Source organism: Aulostomus chinensis, chromosome 4 (assembly GCF_037954235.1).
Source record: "Aulostomus chinensis isolate RoL2024-O1b breed Wild chromosome 4, RoL_Achi_v1.0, whole genome shotgun sequence".
NCBI classification, from domain to species: domain Eukaryota; kingdom Metazoa; phylum Chordata; class Actinopteri; order Syngnathiformes; family Aulostomidae; genus Aulostomus; species Aulostomus chinensis.
Window position 1 is genome coordinate 14,785,383 of NC_141323.1, and position 23,381 is coordinate 14,808,763.

At 42.3% G+C, this 23,381-nt stretch overlaps 1 protein-coding gene across 1 annotated transcript in view; it reads right to left on the reverse strand.

Moving 5' to 3' along the window:
* Window positions 1-4,681: 4,681 nt before the first annotated feature.
* snd1 (staphylococcal nuclease and tudor domain containing 1) overlaps window positions 4,682-23,381 on the reverse strand; it is a 176,049-nt gene continuing 157,349 nt past the window's right edge. The window contains exons 22-24 of the mRNA XM_086202009.1: window positions 21,801-22,004; window positions 9,051-9,095; window positions 4,682-5,664 (exon numbers count right to left, since the gene is read on the reverse strand). Of these exons, the coding sequence (XP_086058135.1) occupies window positions 5,599-5,664; window positions 9,051-9,095; window positions 21,801-22,004 (315 nt within the window). The 3' untranslated portion in view covers window positions 4,682-5,598. The remainder of the gene's footprint in view (window positions 5,665-9,050; window positions 9,096-21,800; window positions 22,005-23,381) is intronic.

Below are 23,381 nucleotides of genomic sequence, written 5' to 3' on the forward strand. Positions count from 1 at the left end.
GTTGGACAATAGCTACTTCGAGTTTAGCTCAAATTAAAGTTTTGCGGATGACTGAACACACGTGTGGGTAAAGTAGCCGGACGACTCCCTTGAGAGCTTCTAAACTGGCATTTTTTTTCCGGTAGGTGGTAGCTTCAAGCTAAGCGTACATGGCTTGGCTCTTTCCCGCATCCTGGAGTCAAAAATAAGTGACGCATCAGTGGAAAAAAAAACAAAAAAAAACGTTGTGAACTCACAAAATTGCTTCCGGTTACGTTCATGAGGTAACTTTCTCGTTGCGCTACAATCTTCTATTTATTTTAAGGGAGTGTCCATAGGGGATAGCATGTAGTCCTCAGCCTTGCGATACTGCTTTTTGGTCGAGATTTTTCAATGTTCTTGACACACACACACAATTTTACTTGCTTAAAACTTCTTGCACAACAAACCAGAGCATGTTTTTGCCTGCCTACTCTGCATTCAGAGCACAGAATCCGTTCATAACGATAAAGGAACTTTTAAAGATTGCAGCATTTCCAGGATAAGTCAGGCGACTTCTTATCCAAAATAAAAGAAAAAAGCAATAAAATCCGAGCCCACGGAAGTGACTGGAGGCGGAGGGGCTCAGAGTAAACAGCAGTTTGACACTTATGATCTTTGTGACCCTCGGTGTGTTCACATCTACCTTAAACACACAAACCAAACCGCTGAAATCCATCCAACCAGATTCCTCTCAACTCCAAAAAAACGCATGTAGAAGCATTTTCTTTCTTTCTTCTGGGGTTGGTAAATTATTGAGACGGGTTTTATTTTCTCCTCTAAACACCTCAAAGGGGAAAAATGCTTTGGGTTCATAAAAAATATATATTTCTTCCTCTGTTGCCTTTTGTTTGCAGGGAATATTGATTTTCTTTTTGCCTCTTTCAGTCTTGCAGCTGCACAGGTAACACAAATGGGCGGCTAGATCACGGAAAACTGCCATTTAGTTATTGAATAAAAGGACCTAAGTGATGCTTTACTCATGTAAATCCTTTGCAACACTGCAACATTTCATGCTTTAATTGTTATTGACACAGTTTTTGATTTAGCTGCCTCGGATGCTGTAGAAAACAAAATAATCCACAATTCCAAGCAAAACAACTTGCTGACAACACTTCTCTGTAATCGGCTCGTTACGTCTGCTGGGCATTGTTTCAACTATGACAGCTTAACAAACACGGGAGATGAAACGGCGAGGCTTAACGGGGACAACCAACGGAACTGACAAACACTTTTTATATCTTCAGCGATCTGCTCGGAGAGGAGGAGGAAGCTAATGGAGAGGGGCTACGATGGATTGTTTTGGACAATTAAAGACAGCGAAAGGACACGAATCGAACAAAGTCGTCTGGGTAACAAGAGAGACAGGATTGGTAATTGCTCCGAGAGCATATTTCTCATCCCAACCTCTGGTAATTGCTCATGAGCTCCGGTGATAAATTGCTCAGGCCATCTTTGATTTGGTGGCTCCTGCTTGTGGCACCTGGAATGAAAAGAGGCGTCCAGCAGCGACAGTTCCCACCGTGTCTCACGTGGGTTATATAAGTTATTCAATGAGACCTCACAGAGTATAAAACACACTCATGAATAGTAATTTACGCCTTCGGTTCTTGCTGTAATCATGCAAAACTGCGCGTTATCTATGGACCACAGAGAAAGTCATAAAGAATACAGCATCTTGCCATGTCTGATTGAAAAACATGTCTTCCAGGGCTCGGACTGTATTTTAAAAACCAGAATTTGAATGTTAAGTAGGTACAATTCCATCTTGGTCATACTCTTTAGAGGGCAGCAGCAACCTCTGGTCACTTCTACTGCGTTTGATTAGGAGGAAAAGTTCCTTTTCTCATATATATATAATATATATATATATATATAATATATATATATATATATATATATATATATATATATATATATATATATATATATATATATATATATATATATATATATATGAATTCAAAATGGAGAATTATTGCCAAAGAGTTGCCTTGTGTGTTCAGCCAGTATAATAAATAAACGGAAAGAAAAAATTGAGTTTAGCAACTGAAAATGATAAAAATATGTAACACATAACTGCATTGCCATTGCATGTTTTATTTCTGCCGATGCTCTGCAAATCAAATCCTGGCTCGCCGCGCCCCCCAGAATAGACACAATTTAATATCCTTAGGTTTATGTGTGCTCGTCTCCAAAACCGTGGACTTGTTTTTCAGCAAGTAAATGTCTTGTAATGGTAACTGCGTTGACAGATAGACGATCGCTAACAACCCGGCACAGCCGTAAACTACGATTTACTCCAATCTAAATTAAAAACACGCTTTCTCTCGCCTAAAATCAGCTGTTTTATGGTGCATCTTTGTCATCGTGTCTTAACGCCTCATTCGCACAGCCTACTCTGGCTCAGGGGACACTCCAACGCCACTCTGCTAACCGGACAAGAATGGTTACGGGGTGTAATGTCAAGGTAACCGTTTTAGTTGAGTATTTGTATTTTATCTGCAGAATTATTTAAGGGTGATCGGTAATGCAGCTTTTGTAAATTATGTCCCAAAAAACTGCTGAGCACAATGCAAGCAGATATCAAGGAAGCGGCTCGCTAGATATTTCAAAATAAAGCTTCAAAATTGTATCTGTACTTTGGCCTTTACCCTGCTGCACTTTTGCTCTTTTTTCACGTTGTTATGGAAATTTTATTTTCCATCTTGTAATTCGTCTCCTTTAACATGTTTCCAGAGTGAAAGGTACAACGTATAAAGTTCCATGATCAGGATTTACCCCACTAAGGTGGAACGTTTGGGTTATAGGAAAGCTGCGAGTGGTTTTAATGTTTTGGCTGATCGGTGTAGTTTCCTGTGCAGATTTCCCTTCTTTTTAATAAAATTACTGAATGTTGTTGGAAGAATGAGTGTGTTCAATGTACTCAAGCATCAGAGAGTCATTTCCATCATGGCTGAGTGCTGTCTGGTGTGTTTACAGAGAACTACAACCACACATACTGAGCTGTCAATCTAAATAACTGACAGATGGAGATGTAGCCAATCAAAGCAATTCATTTACTTTGAAAATCTGTAAGTTTCTAGACTGATTTTCTCATCAAGGTGACCTTGCTGATGAAAGTACTGCAGCATATAACAGTGTTGTACTGCCATTGGCTCATTCTAGCATGAACCAGTTCATGAATTAAGCTTTAAAATATAGATGTGATGCTACAAGAAGGCAGCGATGTGGTTCATGCTGAAGCGTGCGTGATCTACACCCAACAGTATTTTAATGCGGATGGAGCATTTATTTATACGGTAGCCTGTATTAAATGTTTATGAGAGCTTCATTATGTACTGTGGAGGATACGGCTGCAATCAGTTTCAAATGCTTGACCCGAAATACAAATTACACTGAAACAAACCTAAAAAAAAAACAAAAAACAAAACCACTGCAGTAATTTTTCATGCCTTCCAGCTGTTTCATGAAACAAAGATGAAAGTTGGATAAAAAGAAGTGGAGGCAAATTTAATGCAACACTCAGCAACATTCAGCCGGGATTAAGCCGAGATTCAGCCGAGACCGAGGGCAGGTCATTTTATATCCATGCTAATGTGTAAAATCTTAATTTCCCCGATAAACCTTGAAGCTAAAGATGGGATTTTCATTAATTTCTTGCCTACATTGATTTCTTTTTTTTTTTAATGTTTTTGTTGATCTTATCCCTTTTAAGCGGGAAAAAAACAAACAAATGGAAAACGACGTTAAATTCTCTGAGTCCTTTATCACCCGACACACTTCTGAAACACTTGAGAGAACCATTTCCCATCAACGCTGGCCTCTATCATATCTGCCAGAGGTCAGAAAGGTAAATGACAGTTGATGCTGCAGATATTTTTGATCAAGGTTTATGCACATCTTTTACCGAAGCATTTCTATGAATTTTCTTCACGCAAAAGCGCTTGCAAAAATTTTGTTTACACATAAAAAAAACGAAGAGAAACCCACGTTTACCGAAAAGTTACAACGTAGAGTTTGTCAATATGAAACAGGAACAGATTTTTAACGTGTACTCTCATGTGCAGGTGGATGTGAAGTAAATTGCCGTAACTTCACTGGCTTTATTTATTCATCAAAAACTCTTTCTACCGGTTTTAGTCAGGAAACTGTCAAAAACATTTAAACGAAAGGGGGGGGGGGGGGGGACCCACGTTCCCCTTCAAAATAAACCCTCTAAGAATAGTTCATTATGTTAATGCTGCAGAAGCCCAATTTGCATTTACTGACACAAACTACACAGGAAAAAAATTCTCTCCAACACGAAACTCTGTGATTTCTTTTAAAGGTTTTTTTTAAAGAGACTAAACTACTCCAAATTGAAATAGGCTTCCAAAACATGATCTGCATTGCTAATTTCACATTGGCTGAAAAGACTGCCAGGCTTAATCAAACTTTCCGGACCGTTTACAGGTAGAAAAATGAGAGAGGGAGAGGGAGAGGGAGAGGGAGAGAGGCCCTTATATTTGAGTGCATCTGTTTTATTAAAGACAAACATTCTAAATTCAATCATGAGTGGAATATGCAGCCTCCTTCCTCAAGGACTCAATTTTGAAAAATTCTAATCATCTTCCGGTCCCCCCCCCCCCCCCCCCCCAAAAAAAAAGGAAATCAGAAGACTTTAAGTTTGCTTATTTTTATTCAGGAGATTTTTGATAGAATGTAAAGGTCCATAATTAGGGAAACAAGTTTCTGCTATGGTATACAGAGACAGAAAGAAGAGACCGCCGACGACAGTTCATCACCATCAGAATGTAAACTTTACAGAGGAAGAGAGATAGAGAGCTAGAGAGATGAGAAAATACCACATGGCTTCCATATTTACTGGTCATAAAAGTGTGACAGTGAATAAACGACAAAACACTGCCCACGAAAACGTCTGCAAATGTCATCATCACACAGATAAACACTGAAGACAAAAATAAACTCCTCCTTTTTTTTGTTTTTTTTGTTTTGTCATCTGTGTGCCTCCACCTGCGGCATTCCCCCTGATATAAATCCATTTACAACACATCCTCACATTTACATGTAGTTCATTCGGGAAGCATTACTTTGATGTAAAAATGGAGCGTTCTGGGTTAGAACCTCAAAGAACATGATTGGCTGAAACACGTTTATGCAAGTTATCATGATGGTTCACACGGTAAAGAACACATTGGCAATAACGCAGGCTTGTTTGAGCTGGCAGTGGCCCGTTTTTGGTACAAATAAAGAAAAAAAATATATATATAAGATGAATTGAAACGGATTCTTGCGTGATTTTTTTTTTGTAATTGTTTTGAAGTGCTAGCATGTGAAGCTACAAGAGCTAGCCAGAGAAACATAAACAAAACAAGAGAAACTCATGAGCGGAAGAGAGAAATCAGGACTGGAGGGATGAAGTATTACTTTAAATGGAAGAGTGAGTCAATGCTTGTCGTTTTTGTTATGTATTTTCGTCGTCTTCTGTCCAGTGAGTCACTCGCCGTCCATGTTGGTCTTTGGAATGGTGTTGATTGGATGGTCGGTTTTGTTGAATTTGCTTTTTTTTTTTTTTTTTTAACGGCTGTAGCCAAACTCGTCGGCGTCGTCTGCGCGGAAGTCTCCGTAGCGCCAAATGTTGAGCTGTTGGAACGACAGACAGATTCTATTATTTTCATAATTATTCTTCTCTCTATAAAGGAAAAAGTAGGGGTGAGTGAGGTTTTCTCTTAATCCCGGGAGGAAAGAGAATTTCTAGAATGCAGAAACCAGCAAAATATGAGAGAAAGCATGTCTCGCTCTCAGGTTTTTGTAAGTTAATCAGCTAAAAAAAAAAAAAAAGCAACAAAACGTAGAAAAGCAACAATCGTGCACCTGTCAAAGGAACACACATGGATACAGGACAAAAAGCCAAACAAGGAAAAGCAGGTCTGCACATTGCTGAGGCCCCAAGAAACCTTTACTCTTTGTTACACAGCAACATTTGGATCTCCAACATCTTTTTTGGAACTGACAAAAAAAAAAAGAAAGAAAGGAGATGCATTGCTACCAGAAGTATCAGGAACTACTTTTCTTTGAGGAACTAAGAGGTTGTTGGTGTGTTTCCACTGCGGCCTCATGTCCCAGGAAGAATATGTAAGTCAGGCTGATGGCCTGTGGTAAAGCTGCGAGTACTCGACCAATCAGAGCTCTTCAGTGGTGCAGCCCTGCCTCCTAAGTTCCTGGGCCATTGGAGAGTACTACCTCTCGAGCAGAGACTCAGGAACTGAATTCAGACCCAAGATCCAGCAGTTCCTCGAAGAGTTCCTGCTATGGAAACGCAGCTCTGGACTCTTAGTCTCTCGTTACATTAGTCTGAGGAGGATTTGGGGGATGCAAATGTTGCAATGTAAAAGATGAACAGTTTCCTGGGTGCTCATTAATATGTTGAACTTCAGCCTCTTACTTAAACGTCAAAAATCAACAAGGTCCGAGCTCATCAGTCCAGCTAGCTTAGCAGCTTATGTAGCCGAGCAATTCGGAAGGTGAGAGTAACACTCGTAAAAGAGGAGGGATGGGAAAATATACCGGATGCAACAAGGGCCTGAACACTTGACTTCCTGTCAGAAGTTTTCAAAATAAGGCTATTTTCAGAAAGCCAGCTCTGACAATACCAAAACAGTAAAAACAAACAACAAAAACACTGTTGCTTTTAATTTGAAGGGATTTTAGTTGGTATGGGATCCTGGATGGATCTTGAGAACACAAACGAAACAAAGTAGAAACGATTAAGTTGCCCCATTGACCCCTCTGATGACGGCGAGTAATTGAGTAATCTATTACTCACGCCCATCCCTACAAACAGCCGTAAAACGCAGTTGCGTTCTCAACTTCTCGGACCTCCATACCGTCGCTAGCTACATTACCTGCTAAATGGTCGGGGGAAAGACAAGAAGGAAAGCCATCATGCAATGAGAGAGTGAGAGATCTCTCTCTTTTCTTAGGCCTGCATCATCATCACCACCATTTCATCCAACTCTCTCCGCTCGCCCACAGCAACTCAAATACCCACCCAGTCTATTAATTCCTCGATTCCATTACATTTACACTCCTGCATCGCCTCATAAACCCTCGGCGTTTCCTAAACGCCGCCTATATCACACAGGAGCTGCACCGATGAGGTTTTAGGTATTTAAATGTGATTGTAAAAAGGTTGTGTGTGTGTGTGTGTGTGTGTGTGTGTACGTATGGAGGGTTTGTGTGGGGTGTTTCTTTTTTTTGCCACGCTGTTAACGCTGTGATTCATAGCTAATTAGCGACTGTGCGAATTAGCAGCAGTTATTACATAGAATGAATGAATGAGCCATTTTTGTTGTTTTTTTGTGTTTTTCTTTAAATGTTCGGCCTTTCCTCTGGTCTCACTCTGCTGCTTTCTTCATCCTCCTCCCTGTCAACACGCTAGGAAGTCAGACTGGGATTAGTCGCTTCCACCTCTGCCTGCTGCGTTGTCTGGGTAACTTAGAGAGCGCAGGGGAGGTGGCTGGTGACGGGTCGCCGCTAGGACTTTGAGCCACCATGCTTGACATTTACATGAGTAAACAGGAAACAGGATCACAGTGTCTGTTCTTGTGAGAGGCATTTCAGATTGTGTGCCATCAACACTCAGCTGTCAAAGTTTAAAGAGAAACCCAGAAGTAAGTGTCGTCTCTGTGAACGGGGCTCCTCCACCTCACCTGAGGGGCTTCACTTACACATACGAGCGACAAATTAAAGGACAAAAAAAACGAATGGAGAAATGTAAAGTGCAGATCAGTAAAATCAGGCTCGGTGGCAGGCAAGAGAATGTTGAGCCGCTGATCTGGATGTTGGACCAAAATGACAACTGGGGAAGATTTTATTGGCTTTGCAGGGTGAATCATTGTTGGTGCATAAAGTGACATCTGCATTTAGATCATTGGGAAAGAAATCAGTAAGTAGGGTCCTCCTCTTCAGACGACTGAAAATATCAATCAGACTGTCAGGATGAACATTGAGCTGGATAATAAAGTAGCTCTGCAGTGCATAAACTCCCCATTACAAAGCACATTTGACAGTTCAGTGTAAATTTTGTCAGCCGAGGGCACACGAGAAGGGCAAGTTGCCCCAAGAGGAGCAACTGCAACTAAACCAGAGCAGACATGACTCCTCTCTTTGTCCTGTTCTCCATGACACACACAGGACGTTCTTGCTTTGTGAGCTTTGCTCTTCTCGTCCAATGTGCTAAACCCCCACTGGGCCTCCAGGACAAACTCTAAAGATTTTGGTGGTCAAAGGTCAAGTTTCTTTTTGTTTGTCACCTGGCTGTAGAAACAAGTCCCCTCTCCTTCTTTAAATCACTCATTAAAAGCTTTTCCATAGTAGATCATTACTAAAAAGTTTCACCTCAAAGAAAGGCCAAATCATTTCCTTATACACTGTAATTTTAAGCAACATTACAGGAGTAAATCGTCCATAAGTTGAGAACTATTTTCAAAGGCAAATTTAGTGCAGTAATGAGGGGTGGCAGGAAAACTACACGGAGGGACACTAGTTCATACCTCTCTGATATGGATTATTATTTTTATGACTCATGTATTTGATTTTAATATTGTTTTGCGGCCTCTAATATGGCCGTTTCCACTGACGGCGCCGTGTTTAAGCTCAGTGACATCTTAACATGGGAGCCTCGTGTGTGTGTGTGTGTGTGTGTGTGTGTGTGTGATGTCCTTCCTCCTAATTATTCTCCCCGTTTTTTTCCTCCTCTGCACACATTTTCACGCGTCCCCACCCCCATTTTCACACTATGAACCTGCACAGACTGTGGGCAGCAATCCATATGGGGCAATGGTGATTGCCAACGTAATATGCATCGAGAGAGGGAGAGGGAGGAGAGGTGGAAATGGAGAGGCAGAGAAAAGACTCTCATTGTTCGTTGTTGTAGGAAAGCAATTAGTAATGTGGATGCTTGTTTTAGGAACCTATCAGGCGAAAGAGGAAAGAGGAAGCTCATGGGGACACATGATGGAACTCACCCTGGCACTCTTGGCGGATTCTTGACTGTTCAGGTACTCTGTCACCTAGGGCAGAAAGAACAAGTCATCAGCATATCGCATCACCATGTAACACGTAGGAATTAAAGGATTAAGGTGAACCAAACAAGCTCTGCTTACATGGAAAGTTTCACAATTCTCCAAAGGGTTTGATAACACACACACACACACACACACGCACACACACACACTGAGCGGTTATGTCGCTGTGTGAGGGTGAAACACACGGAGCAAGGACATTACAGTTCACCGTTTACGGCTGTTGCTTTCATCCACCTTCCATGATTCAACTCCAGCGAAAACCACTCGGATCAACACATGGCACTTTGTGGCGCAATTTCTAATAATGTGCTTTCGCAGGACGACTTCAGGGGGTAATGAGCTAAAACTCCAAGGGGTGAATGCCAAGGTTCTACCTGTGTTTCATTTAGCAGAGGAACATAGTGGGAGTCAGCAGACGATTGTTGGAACAGAGAACAGAACTCCCCTCTAAGTCCCCTGAATCATTCAACCTTTTGCTGTGTACCTACGCCATCTCTGATGAAAGGCAAATCTCAGAGTGGCTCCATTTTCCTGCATTTTTTTTTATCATTTTACTGGTTAAAAAAAAAGGAAAGACAACAAAGTAGTTCTCATCATGGCATTACAATATTTTTTATCTTTTTTTTTTTTGCCCTTTATTCAACCTCATGAGGATCTCATAGCCATCAAATAATAATAATGACACACTTTAATTGAGGATGCATCTGTGCTGTCTGTGAGCGGCTAGGCTAGCACTGCTAAGGCTAGCTCTGCCAGACCGTACACTAGAAGCCCTGTAGAGGATGGTGCTGTTGTGCTGCTCCCACTGGTGTAGGGTGAAGTCATTCAATCATTTATACATATTTAAGCAAGTTAGGGAACATATCAAAGGAAGACCCCACCCGTACTCCTGCTTGACCTACGATTGGTTGGTTCCCGGTGCCTCGGTTAGTCATGTGATGAGAGAGCCAATAAGACGACGACCAGGAGAGTTTTTTTTTTTTAAACTTTACGTTTGTTTTTTTTTTTTTATCCCAGATAAAACAAGTTTACCAGAGTTTGGGAATAACGTTTTAAAATAAGCATAGAAATGTCACTTTGGTGCAAAATTATGCTGAAAAAACCCAATTCTTTCATTTTTAAGCAAAAGTTCCTGTGGTTGATGTAATATTATAATATTATATTTTCTTATTCCTAAATTGTGTCGTCCTGCATACATCTTTTAATCAAGTACGCACCAGATGCACATATTTGTAACTCCATGTACTGTGAAAGAATGACCATCTATCTCTAATGTGAAAGCAATTGTCTGCCTTGTTCCACATCAAAAATCTGCAATATGGACGTAGTGAGAGGACAGAAAAGAACAAGAGAGCGTAGGAAGACAGTGTGTGTGCAGTGTTGAACATATTGACTGCTTCTGCTAGAGCAGCCATTTAGCCTCATTGAATGAACCAGTGATGAGTAATAGGGAAGAGGGTGGGGGAGCGGCGAGGAAGTCTTTGGTTAGATGAGTACAGTGCAAGTGGATGTATGTACCTTGGAAAGCCGGAGCAGCAGACCCTCTGAGCAGGGCTGTCGTCCACCGTACCACAATGTCACAGTGACGACGGAGTGTGAGGACATTCACACACCCACAGATTGCTGCCTTGCCACCAAAACATTTAATCCTGCCTGTGAGTCATATAGTTCTGTGAGACTTGTACTGCAAATTTATGTGAATTTAAACATGAAGATAGACTGGTGCATACTGATTACTAGGCTGAGCACATGGAAACATGAGAATGATGCATAAATAAAAACAACTTTAATGGAACAAGACAAAGAAAACAAATGCTTCTTGAAAGAAAGAGGCGGTAATGTGCTCACTGTGTTCTTGTAATAGATTCAATTGTGCACCATGTTTTGTAGCTTATTATAGCAGCAGATGAGCTGGCATTCACACTCAGACACACGCACGTACTAGAACAAGAATGCCAGATGTTAAAACTGCAGTGTGTGTATGGGGCGCTGGAGTTTAATTGCTTAGCCGGCGCGTGCACGTAGGTCGACACAGTCACTCTTGAGAGAGTGCATGAGCAAGTGTGTGGCTAGGGGAAAGTGCAGTTGCTGCACAAGTCATCCATCAAAGCCAACTAAAGGAGAGATTTTTTGGAAGCCAGTGGAATATGGCATCTTGGTCCCATCAGGCAGATGTCACCATATGGAAGACCCAGCCGACAATATTTCACAGACACAAAGGGCCAGTGATGTCACTTGGGTTTTAGAGGCAAGCTCTCGGTCCTTGTATTCGTTTTTGCTGATCTTGATCCACAACATGGAAAACTAGAGAGGAGAAGTATCTGAGGTGAATTGGAAATATTCATAACAGAAAAGTCAAGAGGAACACGGCCCAACGCGCACAGATTATATGCTGCGATTCTGGAACCCACACGGTCGCCTCTTTAGTTTGACAACAGTCTACTTAACAGCGCAACACAACAGTCAATTGGTGTGCAGCTGAGCACCGGTGAAGTCTGCTCTATGAATATGTTCCAGATCCTCCTTTCAACAGCTTTTCTGTCGGCGCCAGTAGGGAGGCGGAATGGCTCATTTACGACAGCAGCGAAACTCATCTGGAGATGCCTTCAAGTGGAGTAGGAAGGGGTTCGTGTTGAGGGAAACAAAGTGTGATATTAGATACATGTTTTGGGAATGCAAGAGAAGCTGTGATGCGGGATTGTGATCGGCAAAGAATGTTCGCTCAAGGCAGAGGAGATTTAGCTCAAGAGGGATGCCTGCTGAGATTGTGATGGCATACCTCTCTGATAACATCTGTAAGGTAAATATGTTGGTGGGCAGACAGCTTCACTATGGACGGAGCCAAACTAGTGGTGTCACCCCTTGCAAACTAAGCTACAGCTTCAAGGACATATCCAATGTCTCACTATGTCTAATCAATGAAATCGTATCTATTAACCCCAAAATCAAGGATCAGAAATTGCCCCTCAGTGCTTTACAATCAGTACAAAAAGTAACACACTCTGTCCTTTGACCTTCGACAACTTGACACTCCCAAGCTCTTAAAAGTTTGATAGGTGCTTCACAAAAAAAGTTTCTTTTAACACTTGTTTGAGGTGGTTTCGATGCTTTTCTTTCAATAAATGAATCAATGTGCCGGATGAACAAGCTAGAACATAGCAAATCCTGACCAGCTGTTTCTGCCACTGTCGTCTTCATGGATATTCACAAACTTTGCCTTCGTCTCCAGACAGCGAGCAGCATGTCCAATAACAACTGGCACTCCCCATCGAACTCTTGTCCGAGCTGCAGACCTGCGTAAGGCTGCCTTTACTGCCATCTCTTGGTGGCACTGCGTAGCCTATTGAGCTAGTTGATGGAAACCTAAAACACATTTCCTTTTCTTCAACATTCACTTATAAGTTGAATGGGAATTAAACCTCAACACCTAATGAGGGAAGGTACAAAGCAAACAAAATGCAGTGTTTCGAGGGCGTTTGAATAGCAGAAGACAGCAGGTGACGGCGTGCTCGTCTGGATGACCCTACAGAGCTCCCATATGTCAGACAGATGCCATGTATGGTGGCCAGTTGTCATGGACGCTGGCAGGAGCAGAGTCCTGAATAAAATATTCGGTTTGGCTAAGAAGGACGTGGTGAGTGTGTACCTGAACGTGTGCCATGTTAATGTTTTCGCAGAAATTTAACTTTCAAAAGAGTATGCAACTAAACCAGCATCAGAAAGTCATGAGATTCATTTATTACAATTTCACACCGACAATTTGCCAGTAAATTTGCCTTCTGAGAATAAACGCTATCTGATACAGTTGCGTACAAATTCATATTGTTATCTATTTTAAAATCGAGGTGACTTGATAGATGGGGAATCAGTGAGAGACTATGTGGATGTGTGCTGCTTTTTGTGAGCGGAACGACAGGTGGTGCGGGTCTGGTGTTTTGGCACTCATCAGTGTGTATGCCTGACTGTGAATCTGTCCCCGCGAGAGTGAGAGAGACAGTGTATTTCCCCACGCTGGCCAGTATGCTGTGCCCAGGTGGTGTTCTGGTGAGCATGGTGTGAAAGTGACAGATCTGAGCAAGAACTAACATGGCAGCTTTCTGACAGGTTGTGCACGATCTGGTGCGTAGGTGAGTTGCCCCCCTTCTATTTTTTTATGTCACCGCAAAGTGAAAAAAAAAAAAAAAAAAGCCAAGGGGAACCAGATTTTGTTAAGAGTACATATGAAAAAGCAAGCGGCTAATCCAGTACTGGTTATGCGCTGGATGCCAAGACTGGATGTCAGGCAACGTAAAGACAACTCGTGTGGAAAGGGGAACAATGAGGCTCGTCTTCCATGCATGTAGAGCCTCACTCATTAACAGCAATGACGATCAGACACACAGCCTCCCAGACATGAGCAGTCAATCTCCAACCAACCAAAAAAAAAAAGAAGAAGAAAAAAAAAACCTCCCTTTTACAGGCGTTTCTATGTTACAGCAATGCTCTTTTTTAGCAGTGCTTTCTCAATCCTCATTACATTCCCTTTCTCCTGCCATCTCTGGTCTCTTTTTGAGAGCATAAAACTGTTCATAAGACAGGTTATCATCAGAGCATTTGCTGAAACAGAACAGCTTTTATGTCTGTAACTTGCCAACGTTTCAAGTTGAGTGTACATGGCGGCGCTGTGGATTGTAGCCCTAAGAGATGTCTGTCATTCAACATGGCAGCGCATGAATACTGCATGGCAAGCAGCGAGGAGGCCCGGGTTTGGGGGAAGGTCTCTTCAGACTTGTCATTGTACAAGTGGTTTGAAAGGGAAAGGCTTGTCACATAAGCACCATGGCCGACCAGGGAGTCTGGTGTGCGGTCATGACAGGAAGGCGAGGAAATTTTGGCGTTTCTGAGTGAGTATAGGACAGAAACGCTCAACACTGAAGGTGACAATTTTTTTTTTTTTTTAACAGATAATAAAACTTTAAAGACGTTCTATTGGAGAAAAATCTGTTTTAATGTCTTTGTCCTCGTCAGGCAGAATTTCTCCCTATTTCATTGTTCTAATAAGGCTGCTGCAGGAGATCAGGCGCTTGGATGGGAATGTGTGATGACAAGCCCACCAGCAGCATGTGCTAAGGAGGACACGCGTGTGGAGCTCAAGCACATACGTGCACACTCAACAAATGCAGAGCCTAATAACAGAAATCACAGAGAACATTCTCTTCTGCTCTCCCAAGGGCACTGTGAAAAGAAAAAGTCTTACGTCAACACTAATGTCACACACAAATATGCGATACACACATACTTTTTTTTTATAATAGCTGCATTAAAAGTTTTGCTTTTCTTTCCTCCAATATCAATTTTCCCTCTCCTACAAGGTCGCAAAAATAATGTGAGTTTGAACAATCTGGTTCATCCACTCCCTTGCAGGCTGGCTTCCACTCGGCCTCAGCGTGTGTGTGTGTGTGTGTGTGTGTGTGTGTGTGTGGGAGGATGAAGTGTGTGACTACGTGTAGACCTGTAGAAGATGCAGTAGTGTTCAGGAAGTGGCGTGTGTCAGCTAGAACATGTCAAAAGGGCCCTCAGAGCAGTGGCAGCAGGGAGACAACTGCTGTTTGTTTGTGTGTGTGTGCATGTGTGTGTTTGCATGCGGCCAATAACTGGGAAGCAGAAAATATCCACTAAAAAGACCCCATCCCTAACTTGTAAATTAGGTATTGAGCCATTGGTGGTGAGCGGCCACGCTGTCACACACCCATGAAGCTGTGTGTGTGTGTGTGTGTGTGTGTGTGTGTGTGTGTGTGTGTATTTTATATGTGCCCTGTGGCATTTCTTTGGGATGAGGTGGGGGGTTCTTGATGGGCTGTGACAGGCGTTGGGGTTGAACAGGGAGGGCAGCGACCTGAAAGCCAGTCAATTGGTGTTCCGGATACAGCTAAAAGCCATTTATAGATGACACGGTGGAGAATATTTGGGTTGGGGTGGAGGCGACGGGGACCTGATCCAGTGTGGCAGGCTCCATGGGGTGCTCGCTGCCTCTGCTCGGACACATAAACCTTAAACCCAAGCCCAGCTGTTGTTTATTTTCTTCTTTTAAAGTGTAGTTTCGAATAAAATAGGGCTCCGTGATTTGTGAAAATGATGTAATTGAGTAATTATGGATGTTATATGGAGCGGATGGTGGGGGCCAAGTTGAACGAAGAGATAATAACACTTTTCTAATCACTTCCTGTGTCCTTCTGATCTTTTCATGTTGCGAAATTTGACTCTAGTCACTAAATTTAGAGAAAAGCAATATTCAAATGACTGAGATGAGAGAATGACTCAGGAGGATGATTACAGTCATTTACAAAAAAATTGAATGTTCTGTTTCAGTGACGCAGTGTATTTAATTCATAAATAACATAATGGGTCATATGGAGGATTAGTGCTCATTAAATTTTGAATGTTGCAGTGTTGAAATTTTATTGATCCTTCACACAAATTAGAAACCGACGAGAAATGTATTAGGATTCCTAAACACAAACGACACAAAAAAGGAAAATTAAACGGAAGAAAAAAGTAATTTAAAGGGCAAAACGATTTGCCTTGCTTTTATTTTCCACACTTAATTGTCTTGGGTTTGTAAGAGTTCAGGTACTGAATTTATAAGGGATGTGCTCGGTATATACCGAGGTCGGTATATTCAGTGATATGGAGCATCTAGATAGAGCTGTGTTTCAGGTAATTGAAAGTGTGTTAGAGCTCATGAGGGACACCACTAGCGTCTGCAACATAGTCCACATAGCACAACTGCATGGAATGTTGTTTACCCTCGAGGCCTCCTTTTGATACAGTCAACCTACCCTATAAAAAACACCGAGTGTCCCATGAGGCGTAGCATCAGTGTCCGGACCAGCGACGTGACGGTCGACTACATCACATGAGCCACCTTACGTGTAGCAAACAGCACAATCGCACATTGATAAATGGAACAACCCATCCCTGGAGGCGTCTTGTGTATGCGTTTCCTGTATGGATTCCACACATGTGCCTACACTTCTCATCCCACCAGTTCGTCTTCATCTACGGTTCAAACCCCCCCCCCCCCCCTCCAATTTATAAAATTATGTTACCGATGGCGATATTAACTACATGAGGGAATCTTAACTGTGAGCTGTAAGAAAACTACCTGATAAATATAATAATAATAAAAAAAAACACGTCTCATGCGAGCGAGACCTTAGAGGACGTCCGTCTAGCCCCACGTAGCCATTCACAAACTACACAGCCTTGATGCGAGCACTGCAGCACTACACGGAGAAGTGTATTTCCCAGGGGGCTGAATGGTAATTAACCATACCAAACTAAGATCTGACGGCTCCATTCTTTCAGCTGCTGTGACGTCAACAACTGAAGCTGGTCAGGAGGCCCTTTCACACCTCAACCTCTGCTGGGCAGGTCCAGAGGTTTGTTCTTCCTTTAAAGCTGCACTTTAAGTGCCAAAACGGGAATAAAAGCACTGAAAACGCGACGCTGTAGTTGTACAGTTTTGTGTGACACCACAGGTATGCTAACAACATGTGGTGCACTTGAAAAATGGTGTCAAAACAAAGTGAACCAAATTAAAAATGCAAATTTGTCACACCTTTTCCCACAGACCAGAGCTAAGTCTACAAACTACAAATTCACGCTACTTTCACTACAATTTTGATAGAAGGTAACAACCAGCTATTTCTAGGGTATCTAATTATACATCAGGTCCATCACTCCCTTCACATCCTCTTTTAAATATCCAACAGAAACACGTTCACGCGTGACTATCAAACCAGGCTGGGTTTACAGGGCAGATTCAGCTGATGCAAGTTGCAAATAATTGCAGATAACAGCATTTTAAATCACAGCTCATTTACTAGGCCAACACCAGGTCTGATCCAAGCGCCTCTCCACTTTCATTCCCGGTGATTATTATTCATCATGACATAGCACTGAAAGACAAAATGCAAATGAGCGCACACTCCAAAGCCAAATGAGCCACCTCCCCGTTGCTGTCTAAATGAAGTGCTCAAGCTCAGTTTGGTTAACATGAATAGCAAAAGGTTAAAAAAGAAAACACAGGAAGATGAGGGGAGGGCGCAGGATTGAGTGAATCTTTGAGTGGGTGAAAAAAAATATATTTTTTTTCAATTATGACAAGCACGGTGAAGTGAGATGTGTAGAAAAGTGAAGAAATGTAGCAGTGGAGTAAGAGTAATGGGCGAGTATACAAGAACGTAAGTGGCGGGGAAGAGAGGAGTGGAAAGATGAGAAGTGATAGAGGAAGAAAAATTGTGTAATGTGATTTAGTGAGCTCCGGAAAGAGAAAGAACGGACAAAATCTGAACGACGAGTTGGGGAGAGACATTAATGGGAATGAAAGGAGAAAATGAAGTGTGTTAGTGAGTGCGTGTGCCAGTTTGGCAACTTTCCCTTCCAGCAGTGTATCGCTGACAGTGCCAGGACAGTTTAAGGAAAGCTTAGTATATCCATTCGACCAGAGGTGCAACTTTTAGGTTGGAAGTTTGGCATACGTCCATCACGTGATGGCTGCCAATGCTTAGTTCACATATTTCAGTAGTTTAGAGTTATACTTCCGAATCAACTTTCTTCATTTTTTCTGTTGTTTGCCAAGTTCATTTAAGGCAGTTAATACCTACGCCCTACTGATTTGAATCATGTTAATTCAGTCTGACTCATTTCTGAACCAATTTTTCCCTGAGAGAAATCACTGTGCACTTATTCATGCATTAGCTGAACACAACTGAGAGTAGAAGTCGTCATCAGAAGAAAATTGCATGCTTGAAACCACTACAGATCTGGCTGCTCCAAGCCACTGCTGCTCCACAAAAAGCTCCTCTATGATAATAAACCTCACGATACGACGTACAAGGCCTACTTTGCGTGGCTGAAAATGTCGATCTGCCAGTCCATGGAATCTCAGAATCTCAGAAGTGCACTCAGAGACAGAGGTACAATACCTCAAGAATGGTCGGTCGTAGACACATGCGTTACCTCAAAGGCGGAACATTGGTCATTAAAAAGCTATAACTGCAATTTTTCATCAAAAGAAATGGAAGGGTTGACAATTGTCAAGTGGATTTTAAAAATGCTGCATAAAAGAAAATCAAAATCAGCGCCTTCAAGCCAATAAACCGGGCGACGTAGGGCAGAGACGAGGAAACGCAACAGGTCATTCCACAGTTTCGGTCTTCAGCAGTCTACCGGTGAAAAACGGAGGTCTTGAGGAATGACCTCGGGCTGGAAGAGTCATCATTATTCTTTGCTGCTGTCCACAGATGAAGGCAACGATGGAGCACGTCTGTGTAAACAACAGCGGTTGGTCACGTGAGTCAGAGTTTAAAAAGCTGTCTTGGGAGTTTGAGGTAAGTGGGGACATTATGCTCTTTACATGAGGCAAACTGCAAAAAAAGGATGCTTCAGAGAACAATATTTACAAGCTTGTTACACATTTACACTGGGAAAAAAAAAGGTTCTGAATGTCTGAGGTTCAGTAGATATCCACGTATTAAAAATAATGATGCCGTGTGACAAGAAATCAGTAATTTACAAGGTAGAACATGTTAAGGGCCAGATGTATCGCCGCTATTGGTCCCGAAATACTGTAGCTACTGTATAAAGCGTCAGCTGCAGTATGTCCATCTGTTGAAATGCAGTCACACAATTATATCACTCACGTATGATCACCTAAATATCAATGCCTCATAAACAACAGGTGCAGAGGAATTACACACCGTACGCCAGATGTATGACAGATTACACTACCACAATAAATCTGCTATAATGTGCCTGCACACTAAGCATGTGTAATGGATATTAATGGCATGAAATGTATACGGGATGTTCCGATTCAGGGTCTGATGGTATTTTTGGCTCATTCCATTTTGTAGGACAAAATGTCAGTTATAGTTTAATCCCATGCTTTATCGTCCATGTACACCTCTGGGTCACTCTGATATACTGTACTTAGTGAGGGGAAACTGACACAGGGCATGAAACATCATTTGGTCGGCGATTTTTTTTTTTTTTCCCCCCTCCTCGCTGTTATTCATCCTGCTTCCCTTCAGATACCAGCAGCTGACATGGATATCGTTTCACCTATGCTTCGAAAATGACTTTGTATCCCTTGCTATGATACTGTTGGATCGCCTCGACAATAACCATCCATATGGCGCGCGTAGTGAGCCTGCGGAAATGTAGGGCTTAAGGCAGAAATGCACATGAAAAAGGAAATAAAGCCCCAAATGGATAAATATCCCTCTCTTGGGACAATGCCATCCTCAAAGACGGGTGTTAACCTTCAGTGCACTTATGACTGCCTATTGATAGTCGCTGAAGTGCCACTGGAAATTACAGCCCATCTGTTACGCAATGTTTAGCACGAGAGTTGAGATTACAATGACCGTGTTCCAATCCCTCGGAATGGATAATGAATAAAGAATAGAGCCAAAGTGGAACAGATAGAAAGGACAAAAGTCACTTTTACAGGGAGGATGATAGTCTGGGTGAGTGAAAAGAGAGAAAGGAGGAGAGAATGAGCTCGGGGGCAGCTGGCAAAGAAGGCTTGGATAGTACCCTATCAAAAGCTCAAGGGGAACCTTCTGTATAAAGGGAAAGAATAGGGGCACAGATCCAAGGGTCAACAAAAGGTTGAGTCTTAGAACATTTTTTTGGCTTTACTGCTCCTGTAAGATAATGTACTCGTCTGTTGTAGCAGCGGCAGCGGTCCTGCTCATGAGCCAGAAAGGCAGCTCGCTAACAAATGAATCAAATGCAACAGTAATTATACAGCAAATTAACCAAAGCAACCCGATGTTGATGCAAAAAACTGGGCATGTTTTTTTGGGTTTGTTTTTTTTTTAACGCCACTACACTAGAAAAAGAATCATCAATCACATATGACAGAGCCTGATAGTAAAGCTGTTGCAGACCTTACAAATCAGCCACTTTATTCACAAAATGTAAGCGTATAAAATTCACCCAAGCTTGCGTTTTCGGTTAAGAGGCTTGAAAAGTGGTCTGATTAGAGTTGTTTTTTTTTTTTTGGTGGTTATTTTTGTTTGTTTGTTTTATGGAGTGGGAAATAAGATCTTAGCTTCCAGATCTTTGAGCTTTGGAAATGACGCGACTGCAGTGGAATTATCAGCGAGAAAGAGCTTACTTTAACACACACTTGTAAGCACATTGGCAACACTGTTGCTTGTTAAGCTTTCTCCAGATCAAAATATTGCAGCCAGCAGGGAGGCAGCGAATGCTGGAGACGCAGATGTTGAATACTAAAGAGAAAGCATTTGACCAAAAAAAAACAAAAACAAAAAAAAAAACCTAAATCTGTGCAGTCTATAAGCCTATTAGTGGTATGGCTGCGAGGTTTTCATCATTGTCTTTTGTCTACAGGGTCCATTACTTGGAGACTGTATTATGCTGCTCTTGCAAGTCTTTGGGGGGGGGGGTCAGGGGTCAGAACGCACTCACAGTGATGCAAAGGAGCATTATTGACCGACTGCTAGGCAGGAAGTCCTTTCATCTGTGCTGGTTCAGTGTGTACATTTATTTACCCGCCAACATGGGAGGGAATTTTTGTCATGGAGTCTCTGCTGTTTCCGCGAGCCATTAATTCCTATGAATATACATTTTGAAAGGTTTATGAGCAATTACATTCTCGAGAACATATTTCTCCGTTCCTTTGTGCGTTTGAACGTTTAAATAAATGACACTGTGAGCGATATTGGGAGGGAGTTGTAGGGGCAGTAATTGCAGCAGGAATAAATATCCTCCATTTTTCTCTATCTTGGTGTACAGAATGGCTCAGAGTCTGCGGGGTGAATTAGCATAATGAGGATAAAGTAAATGAGTGATGCTTCACGGTTGGACAAAATGACTGCCATTTGAGGCAAATTGTAGAGGTGTGGGTATGTATATTGGTTGATTGGATTGACAAGTGAGGAGAAGTATTAGTCTCCTGTGTCATAGTATTCCTTTAAGAATACATATGGCCTTTCTGCATAATAGTTGCTTTCATGTATCAAAAAAAAAAATCCATACATGACAAAACTCGGGAGATGAGAACCAGAGGGTAGATGCTCACTAGCATGGCAATGTGGTAATTATTGGACTGTCAGGAAACCATAGGCGGCATATGGTGCTTTTAACATTAAATAGTACACAAGGGGCCCGTTTATGAACGGGGACACTAAACATTTACTGTGCATTTACATTTAAGGAGCGCTTGCTACCAGTTGACCCATTTGGAGAAGTGGTAGCCATTTCCAAAGCACTGAATAATAATACACATTAGCCATGTGTAATATTTCAAAAGATATTGTGATTGGTATTTAACCACTTGGTGGGATGAGGTAGTTTTATTGCACATCATCCTGTAAAAAAAAACAAACACTCTAAGTCCTGTTTGTTTTGTTGCTGTGCGCACACTTTCATGTTGAAGTTGTTTTTGGCGGTATAATTAACCAGGAATGGGCAATAAATTCATAAAAATTGAGATTCGTCAAGATCATGTTATGATTTCAGCTGAGGCAGGGACTGAGCCATGAACCTGAAAATGTATCAGACATTTCAAACCTCTCACAGCTCATTGCTGCAGAACAGATGAGCGTGTTCTGTGAGAAAAGCGCATAAAAATAATCCCCCCGTTAGTCCAAAATGAAGCGTCTCTCCACTCACCATCTTCTGCAGGTGCTTCTCCTTGCGGACGTCCACCATGACCAAGCCCTCTTTGACCAGGCCGAGCCCCACGTCCTCCTTGGTGTCGGCGAACTGTATTGTGACATGTGGACAGGAGGCGCCGGAGTACTCCACGTTCAACAGGCACTGGCTGTTCTGGATGTCCCTCACCACGCAGTCAACCACATCTGCTCGGGCGTCCTCCTGGAGGAGAACGGATCAGAGTGAGGAGGTCAATCAGTGCCCTACTCCTGATTACTTTTATTGATAGAAACACGAAAAGATGTAGAGTAAAATAAGAGTCCGTACACGCTTGTAAATACAATATATTCAGTAAAAGCATAATCAAACACGCCGATCGATGACAATTACACCATCACCTACAAAGCCATATGCTAGGTGTGTAGCACTCCATTTACACCAACACTTCAAGACAGTTCAGTTTGACTAATGGTTTCACTCTCCACCACCATCCTCCCCTCTTCCTCTTTCCTCCTCAGCCACTCTTATTCCTAACCTTCTTAAATGTGAAAGGCCAGCGTTTGATTGAACATATGGTGTAGAAGAAGATAGAACAGCTGCAATGCGGTCCTGACCTCCCATCCTCCAGCATTGAGGGCAAAAACAAGACAAGTAAAGCGAGGCGCATCTTCAAAGGCAGGAAGACACTTAAAAACAAAAAAGGAGAAAAAAAAAATCAGTCCCTGGCCATCATCCATCCCTACCCTCCACCATCCATCTCTTCGCTTCCCTTCTTCTCGCCCTGGTCTTGTCTCCATGGCAACCCCCCTTCCAGCTAGCTGCCCTTGGGTATGTGCATTTTCTGGTGAATGTGCAAGCATGTGTGGGCAAGCGAAAGGTTGTTCAAGGCACAAAACTAAGGGGCCTTTTTTGTCCCCCGTCCCCGTCCCTGTCCCCCATCCTGCCTCCCGGTCAACTTGTCACAGGCGTTACAGGGGAGCTTCAGGGCGAGTGAGGGGCAGGGGGGAGGAAGTGTGTGGGAAAGAGGGAGAATGAATGAGACGGCTGACACACAGACAGACAGAGATGAACAACCCGGCGAGAGTATTACAGAACATAAATGGGGTGGTGGTGGTGGTGGGGGGGTGATACAAGATAAATGACAGAATTCTAGTGACCCTCTTGGATCCACCAAAAGAGGAACAGAACGGACCTGGCAGATGATATTTGCACTCACTTAAATTACTAATCTGAAAGAGGCTTTTCAGACCTCTTTTGCAGAATTTATAATGTTTCATCTTAAAAAGCTAAAATTTCTCAACTGCAGAAGTGTTCATTTTTGACAAGACATGAAAGGCGTATACTAGTTTTAACAAAGTGAGGACGGAAAACCTGTTGGCCAACTAAAGGTTGCATACTTATAGAATAATCGACACTCTGCTCTCCAGGAAGAAGCTCGATATCAGGCCGTTACTGGACGCCATGATAAAGACGAAACAGAAAGGATCAGGAATGAAACCTACAATCCAAAAAACAAGTTAGTATTGATTTATTTTTTCCCAAAGGGCTGAAATGATGTCAGTAGGTAACACCAGCTTACCATATTTTATTGTTATGTTG